Consider the following 9588-nt stretch of genomic DNA (forward strand, 5'->3'; position numbering starts at 1 on the left):
TTTGTTCTTCTCTATAACTCACTTATTTAATAAACTTACTCAACTAACACTTTCATCAAGTAGGGCTTAAAAATTATAACCATTAATAAAACAAAAAGGTTTTTTTTGTACTAGGTTTGAACTTAATCACTCTGACATTTTATACAAGAATAAAATATTGAAGGTATCTTTAACGTGATAAAAAATATTAATACATTAATCAATATTAATATCAGCCATTTATTCAAAACATGAAGATATCGTGTATATTTATGAACGTCATTTGATCACACCACTTGTCTACTTGATATGATATTATGTTCCCACTTTAACATATTAAACGCTTACAATGACGACTAAATTATCAATAATCACATATCGACTTTTTATCTTAAAGGTCGTTGATTATAAGTAGTAATGTAAAGAAATTGAATTTTCAAATTCAGCTTTTAACGTGAACAAAACAGTATTAGTAACTGTATGAATAAAACATGGTTAAACGACAATTCAAATCTACTTTAAGACTTTATCTTGAAAATTACGTTATCTCTTTAAAAGGTTGAGATAATATATCGTGCATTTGTTTATGCAATTAGCTATTAACCGACTGTAATGTGTTCGCAAGCAAATAAAAAACAATACGTCGGCTCCATGTTATATTCAGTCCACGACTCAACCAACAATAATTGTTTGGTTTGCTAGTTAAACAATTGTAGCAATGGTAAAGTTCATTTATGAAGGGTAAACTTCACATAAGGGAGAAAGAAAAAAAAGTAGCCTTCACATGCACTAACGAGCCGAACCTCCTTTGGGGCTTCATTTCATTTTCAGTCCCGTCCCAATAACCTCAAAGGCTATTCCGGATTTAATAAAATCAAATCACCGTCATTAAGCGCACATGGAACGTAAATGAAATATAAGAAAAAACAATAATCCGGCCCGATGGAACTGCCTCGGCCAGTAGCACTCATATTGCTACCTTATAAATATACAAGCAAAACCAGACATTTGTTTAATCAGAACATAAATGAACATTAACATCTATTCATTTTTGCCCTTTTATGAAGATTCACTGTGCTATTTACAATTCATGAAGGCTGATTAAGAACTCTAAAACCCTAAACGATCGACAAAATTTTAATCCCAAATAATCCACACCTCTCAAGAGACAACTGAGAAGCTCGTCATGGTGTAGGAGAAATGTTTTAAAAAAATCAAATAAATTATAACTGTACGAAAATATATAACTACCATACATGACCGATGTTTAAACCAAATCTAATGTTACCTGCCATACTTTTCGTTGTAATTCGAAGGGCAAAATCATTTAAGGAACTAAAAAATGAACGTGGATTTGTTGGAATAACGAATTGCTGAACAAGTGGATAACAACCAATAGCACTATTGGTAAATATCCTTAGTGTGGTATCCAAGCTACAGATGATTTTCGATTTTTTATGCATTTACATATTACAAGTCTAAAAAAAACATGGCAGCATGTGTATTGAACAAAAATCATTCGCAGCAAAATAATCAAAATATCCATCAAACAATTAAATCTGATTTTCAATCGTAAGCTACTTTTATCGATATTTCTCATCTACTTTGACCTGCCTGATGAAAGCGAAAAGGCCAATTCTCCATTTTTTATCCGAGAAGCAGTATGAATAAGCATATTTCTTTCAAAAAGCGAGCCACGACGAAAAATCATTCAAAATCATAAACAGTAAAACAAAGGCATTGTATAAAACTCTAATGCCAACTCTCGCCTCATCTTTAAAGAGAACTAATCCCCAATCTTCCGATATCCAAAACACGTTCCAAAACACGGAATTGAAACTAATCCATTTAGGGATGGTTAGATTTCTTATACCATTTCCCGCAATGCTGCTGTTCGTAGAGCCTGATGACGGTGAATCTATTGTCCCTCTGGTGTGTGAACCTAAGTCGACCCTGTCCTGGCCTTCTTGTGTGAAGCCCTGTTCCCCCTTTGTTGAGTCTGATCATCTTGGTCTGTCTAAACTTGTTGAGTTGGCCTGTCAAAAGCATTTCAACAATTTACCATCTTGAGGAGATGGTCCAATTTTTGAGACTCACAAAAGACGGCGAAATAATGAAACATGTCCGACAGACCAAACCAGAAAAGATAGGCAACAGAAGGAAAACTCATGATGAACAATTTCTGTACAGGGTGAGTGGAAGAATTTTGAGTACATAATACATACAAAAAATATAGGAAAGGATTTATTAAAGAATGTGCGAATAATGTTTATGTTAAGACTATACAAGTCAAATGACCTAGCGCCAGAGCCAGCCTTTGCCAGGCAGTACGGTTAAGACAGATCTGATTACCAACATTGAGTAGGTGAGTTCAAATTCATAATGAAAATTGTCTTATTTTTTCAATTTAATAAGAAAAAAATTATTTGTGCAATGGTACATTTTAGTTTATAAGTTGGTATAATTAAATATAAAGTAAATAATAAAGTTCGAACTTTTTAGCCTGATAATAAGTCATAATCTTGAATTCCTGAAGAATTAAGTTTTTAGTTCATAAAAGAGGACTCAAGAAGAATGAATATTTTCTTCTTTTTTTTAATATTCTGTCTAATGGAAAATACATCTCAAAACAGAATTTCTTCTAAAAATAAACTGCAGTAAATAAAATATAAATCAAATAAACAACAGCATGGCTCGGCTCTCCTCAACCTAGAGGGAATATTTTTGTTTACATTATCAATTTGGAAACAAATCAATTTATCCAGGAAATTATGTGCAGTTAATATAGATAAACCAATATTTGCAAGATATGCCTTGTCTCAATAATACATGAGAAAAATTGAAAAAGAGGTCATATGGCCAAAATTTGTTTTCAGTTCGATGAATGTTCTATGACATTCGCAGCTACTTTCAGATGTATTTAGTAATGAAATTTGACCGTCTAAGGTCGAGCAGGATTTCGAACACCAATATTGACGATAAGGCAAAAAGAGGGAAAATTTAAAAGTTTTAGTTTGAGATGAGGAGTTGGTGTCCGAGTAGATCGAAGACACGTTAGATTAAATAGTTAGAGGAGCGGCTTATTGAGCCGAGGGACGTGGGTTCGAATCCCATTCGTACACTTGCTCTTTCGCCTCAACCAAGAGCTTAGATTAAAAGTAGAATTAATTAAAAAGTGTATTTACTTTTGATTAATAATCAAAATTGATTGATAAAGTTGACCAATAATAGAAAATTATTACTTTAATCAAGAAAAAGTGTAATCTACGTTGCCTTAACTGCTGGAAAAATACTTATCTGCATTCTGATTTAATATGGCGTTAGTCATCCCTCTCTCACGAAAACATGCGCTTTGCACTTAGTAATTAGCACAAGGAAAATTAGCATTCTAATTTATAAAACCTGCATAGCTTTGTTTTGTCCAGAAGCTCGAAAGCGTTAAAGTATGCAAATAGTTGAACGGGACCAGGAATAATTGAATGACTCATGACGCCCATTGTATTTATTGGCCGACCGGTTGTGGGCAGTGCTATGCTCTTTAGATGATTAAAAGTACACTGACATTTAATCTTATTCACCCTCCGTTGATATTTAAATTTATACATTCACAATGAGCGGCAATGAATTTAACAGGGTGATAATAGCTTTCGCGGAAACTAGATAGCTGATATACAATGTAAGATGAGCTCAATTTCGACCTTTAATTCCCGTCAATAGAGTTTTATAAATAAATGTTAAACATATCACAAACTCAACCACAAGCATCTTTAAATATGAGTAGAAGAAATTTCTGATTTTGAACTAATTTTACCTTAAAATATAATAATGATTTTTTTTCGCAGCTCATCGCTCCTCTCTAATTTTCTCTCACTCACTCTCTTTCTTTTCTTCTTTCTCTCACTCTTTATGTGTTTTTGTTTTTCTCTCTGTCTGTCTGTTTGTCTCTCTCTCTCTCTCTCTCTCTCTCTCTCTCTCTCTCTCTCTCTCTCTCTCTCTCTCTCTCTCTCTCTCTCCCACTCTAATAATTACTTAATAAATTATTTAATTAGGGAGTAAAAATTGATCTCACAGTTACAAAAAATGGCAATACCTCAAGTAAGCAATTCTCTCTGTCTGTCTGTCTGTCTGTCTGTCTTTCNTAAAATGATACATGAATGTACAGATGAAAAATTTGTAAGGCAAACAAACTGAATAAAGATAGAAATAAACTTTTAAAGAACGATATATCATTTCTTATATCCACTGGGGCCAGTGAGTAAAGAAACGCCCGATACTTATACTAACAATACGATGATTACAGAAATCTTTTCGGCCTTGGTCAAAAGTCCTTTCTATACCAGTTGAAGACAGGCCATAGGGAACCGAGTTCCTTTTCCTGTAACAACCAGTAATTCTTTTTTCTTATTTCTTTCTCATAAAAAGACGTTTGTTGACTAAAGGTCAGGGTAAAATCTCCACTGCGATAATTTTATCACGAGTTAACTCAAAAATATTTGTTTATTTCCAGTTAGTAGAATTTTTTTGTGTGTATTGTTCTTTGTTGTGTTTGTTTTATTAAGATGCTCACAAAGACAAACGGAATGTCTTGAAACTGTGAACTTTATAAATATTGACATTCCCATGTAAAAATTCTCCCTTTATAAAAAGGGCACACCTCCAGGGCTGTATTCAAAATAGAGTTTCATTATGACCTGAAATAAAAATAACAAAGGATAGAAACGAGGCGGAAAAGACGAGGGGGCTGCCGTGATGATGTAATATAAAGTCACAGGGATGAGACCGAGATTACCTCCCCGATCAAATCTCGCCCTTTTTACGCCCCCGCCAAGGACAATACTTTCCTTTCCGAGCCGCTAAATTTTTCTTTCTCTACTTAGTGAAAAACTTTTAATAAGTTAATAAATTTAAACCTCCCCGCTGTTTTTATTAAAACAGGGGAATAAATAACAGGAGCGGGTCGGGGGCGGTTTTATTGTGTACAGACACCAACATCTTCTAATGGCTGGGAGAATTATGAGCCCGGTCGCACAGGTGCATCCCGACCAAAAGACACTCCTTAATAACCATTTAATTAACCCATAAATCGTAATACTAACTTTTAGCCCTTTTGGTACAAACTTCCATTTTCGAGAAAGAGGAAAAAAGAATAATTTGCATGATTGCCTTCCCTCCCAAGGCGGCTCCGAAACAAAAGTAAGTCGTCTCTTCGAGAAAGGAAATCGGGCCGTAAAGATGTGACACCGTTGTCTCTCCGCCGAACAGCTCTGTTCCTACTAACGGTGAATCTGGCCAACCAGCGATTTCTCAGGGTAAATTGATTTTTGTTTCCTTGATCGACGAGAAAAAGCAGAACGACAGGGAAAACTCGCAAATTCCACATAGCCTCGCAAAAACAAATATAAGAGCAGAAGCGAATGACCTCTCACATAAAAAGGAAACGTTTTCGTTGAATGAATGACAAAGGAAGCTACGAATCATCAATTTCCCCCGATTCGGAAGGACAATTAAAGTTCCTAGAATAGATGATACACTTTGCCCGAGCAAGTTAATTACTTTTGGCTATTGTATGCCGTGGATCACATTTTACAGCAAAAAAATTACAGGGTCCTGGTAACCCAGTTTTTCGCTTTCTTCCGTCCGTTTGTAGTGATCTAAATTAAAAAATAGCACAACTCTATATTACTACTGTACTGACTGAATTCAATAAACATCTCTAAGTCCGACCTTCAAACGGTTCTGAATCAGCCATCATGTCACGTTTATAACGTGATATGTCATATCTGATCATTACGGTCCCCGGCAGACCTCCCGACATTAAGTAAGTACTGCTTAAAGGCGTGTATTACCTGTGCAATGAAAAAGACTCTCTTAATGGAGGTCCTTTCTACTTTTCTCTTGAATCTTCAATATGAAGGAGCAATCGAGTTGTTGAAAGAAACAGAAAGGGTTCCGAACAAATTGAAGCATTGACATAACCCCGATTCAAGTAATTTGAAATCTTATTGGGAAATTGATTGGCTGAGAACTTTTGAAATGTTGAACACTGTACAGATTTTAGTTCACTCTCTCTTTGTACAAACGTATTTAACTTTTTCTGCCCCATGAAAAAACCTAAGCCATTGGATATAAATTTGCGATTTGAACCTTCCTCACATGGGTTTTTTGAGTTAGGTCATAAAATTTTCACGTAGTCAAAATGTTCTGCTGTCATTGAAAAAATTGTTAGTTTGACTTGAAAACAGATATGATTTTATTGACGTTATAAGCTTATTAAGGATTCGCAAACTTAATTTGAAACAACTTTTCGCAAACTTAATTTTGTTCACTACTCTTTGTTCAGCACATGAACTAATTGGGGTATTTTATTTATAATTTTTATAGCAATAAAATTGCGGTTTCTTCTTTCTATAAGTTCGTAAAGTTCATTTTTTCATTCACACATTATTTAATTTCGGTTGGATTAACATTCAAAACTACCTTTGTTACTCCAGAGTAATATCGTAGGTCCAACAATCGTGGCACAATCTTCGCTCAGAAGGGCATTCAAGATTCCAAGATATTTTATTTCCCATCTTTACCGACCAAACGGGAGGCTTGTCTGCCCATTCCAAATTAATTCTGTCCAACCAGAGAACAAACGTCCCATTCAGGGGTCAATGATTAATTTCCCCCATTCCCTGAGGACGTGGGGTAAAAAGAGGAATAGGTGGGGCATTTATTTAGCTAACGAAGATTCTCGTGTTATGGACATGAAACCGTGTCCAATCAATCATATTCTGATATTGTAGGGTTCGAAGTTCATTTTAAAATCTTCCGGTATAAAATATAAATTAATCATAAACTGAATAAATTACGTTGCTCGAGCAGATTAGAAAAATGAACAAAATAACCCCACAGGATCGTACCTAACTGGATAGTAGACCACCGCTAACTAACAGGATGAATTAGCCCTGTGAATATGGTAAAGAAAGTGAGTCAAAGTGAAGAAAGTTCTCATAAGCATTTCAAGTCCAGGAAATAAGCCAAATAATTGAATCTCCCATGCGACTAATGTTGTATTGGTGGAAGGGCCGAACATCCGGACAATAGATTTGACACGAACCAAATGGACGAAACGATCTGTTATACCTTTTGGAATATTGAAAATAAATGAATATGAAATTGAATATAACAATGCCTGTTATGTAAGCACAGCAGCAATAATGTATACAGTATCACACTGACAGAAAATTAAGACTTATTTTCCCTTTTTTAAGTCTGCTGTACAACAAAAGACTGTTCTATCTACTGTGAAATGAGGATAAGAGGCATCGATATCCGAATATGGCATTTGGATGTCAATGTGATCTATTTATACAAGCATATTAATAACAATAAAACTCACAAACAAAATTGATTTTTTAACGACTTTTGTTTAGTTTTATCGAATCTTTAAACCGAAAAGTACTTTCTAAAAACATTTCAATTTTTTTTAATCGAAGGCCAACTTTCGATTTTTGTGTAATATCGAACTACAGTTCTCGTGGACAAACGTGTGTAGGATCCAATAGGTAAAACATTGATTATAATTATTAAAAATTTATGAAAATCCGTAACTGTTTTTTATTAATTTTTTTATTTAAAATTTTACCTTTTCAGTATGGTTTGTGGTGTCGGAAACTCGGAATCACTGTTATCAAATATATATATTATTTTCCTATGTTATCCTAAATGTTGTCCTAAAAAGTTTATGCAAAATAGACGTAATACAAGGAATAGCAATGTTCGAACATGTTAATTGTTTTCATTGTTCGTATTTTTTGGCGTGCAAGGAAAGAAATAAGTATTAATGGTTCGCTGTTTCGTCGAATAATTAATTTCTTAAAGAACTTCCACCTAAGGATTTGAAGCGGCCTAGACATCCCTTTTAAACTTCGATTTAAAGATGGGTCGAAATCCATTGCTTTTTTAATAAATTGGTCCCTCAATGTTAAAATTTCTCTGAGCAGTTTTGAAGAAAAACTTTGATCTGCATAAAAAATGTAACATGTCCAAAATGTTCATTCGTTCCCCAAGGGACAGGATGGTGTTTTCCGTTTTGGAAGAGGAGGCATTTTGCGACACAACTTCCTCGAGAGAATAAAACAAACTAAGAAGAAAGAGGAAACAGTATGTTGAAAGCAGGCAAGTTTTCTGAGAGTCAATTAGAGCCTCAATCCATTTTATAGGGAATTATTTTCGATACGAAAATGAAATTGTTTACGCAACTGTTTTTTCCCGCGAATAACGAACTCGGACTTCCGCAAATGTCAAAACTTTCCACATTTCTACATACGTGAATAATGAAAACCGCGAGTGCTAAGGAATTGTAGATGTAAATGTATTTGCGGGGGGGGAGATAAATCGGGGTGTAATATACTACGCCCTTTAAGAGCTATTGTATCCCCCGTTCTGAGCCTTGTTAAGGGATTACTGCATTTCATGCGTAATTTACATTCATTGTTAATAAAGAAGTTAGTTTACAAAATTTTAATGTGAACCTTTCTGGTTGTTGGCAGCAAGGGAATAAAATGAGCGTCGTTTTGACTTCGACTTCGAAGATCCGCACTTTCTGCACACGTTAATCCCGCAGGTTTTCATCTCTGGGCCGATCAGGACGCGGCACCCGGTGGGACTCCAGACATCTGGAGAGGCTATTTAATACCGTCGGGGAAATCAATACAAGTTTCATCTAGGGGGGCCACTTAGGAGAGAAACGGGACACATTAATAATTTAACTATAGGCACACCTTAATATTGATTAGGGCTTTTTGAAACTGAGTGAGCACTCGGGCCCTCCCGCTAAGACGTTAAATTTATTATTAATAGATCCGGGTGTTAAAACATAGCGAGGAGAGTGATAGTAGGAACGTTGTGAGTCAGTTAGTAGGGAAAAACTAGGTTTTTTGGCAAGAGGACAGAGAGGCTGTTGGCATGTCAAAAGAAACCCACAAACGCGAAATGCGTCTAACACAAACACACACAATCACTTAAAATAAAACCTCACCAACAGAGACGACTGACTACAAGATTTTAAACCCTTCTAATTTTACATAATTCGACGTGATTGCAAACAAAAAGCAAATTTGTAATAATTGGCTCATCACATTGTATTTTTTCAAAGATTGTAAGATATTGCTCCCTTGTGCGATGTGTTCAATAAAATTGTAACCGCTGAGCAACTATTGTTCCCATGATAAATATAGAATCATCAAAGACTTGTTACTTTTACACTACACAGAATACACGGCATTCTAGGTGACAGTTTGGCCAACATAAAACTTCTAAAATTTTCAAGTTCAACAAAATAAATAAACAAAATGATATAATCAAATGTTCAATTATTAAAAAATCAGAAATTTCGAAGTGGCTCCTGCCCTTTAACAAAAGTTTAAATAAAATATTTAAAAAAATAAAAAACTGGTGTTTGAAGAAGATGCATGTTGGTGAACGGATCTGAATTCCCGAAGTTTTGCGATTATTATTTTGAACGCAAAACGCCCGGCGATTTCTTCGAGGGTCAATTTAAAGGTTTAATCGATAAAGAATAAAAAATGCTAGAGATAACGGGCCTTCTCGTATCAAATGAAG

General features: G+C 34.9%; 1 protein-coding gene across 1 annotated transcript in view; it reads right to left on the minus strand.

Moving 5' to 3' along the window:
* The window catches only part of LOC106665170 (protein sprint), a 450469-nt gene extending 441754 nt beyond the window's left edge, over nt 1-8715 (minus strand). The window contains exon 1 of the mRNA XM_014391409.2: nt 8499-8715. Within this exon, the coding sequence (XP_014246895.1) occupies nt 8499-8598 (100 nt within the window). The 5' untranslated portion in view covers nt 8599-8715. The remainder of the gene's footprint in view (nt 1-8498) is intronic.
* Nucleotides 8716-9588: the final 873 nt, after the last annotated feature.

The sequence above is a fragment of the Cimex lectularius genome, unplaced genomic scaffold, assembly GCF_000648675.2.
Source record: "Cimex lectularius strain Harlan isolate CLEC.00 unplaced genomic scaffold, Clec_2.1 scaffold140, whole genome shotgun sequence".
Classification (NCBI taxonomy): domain Eukaryota; kingdom Metazoa; phylum Arthropoda; class Insecta; order Hemiptera; family Cimicidae; genus Cimex; species Cimex lectularius.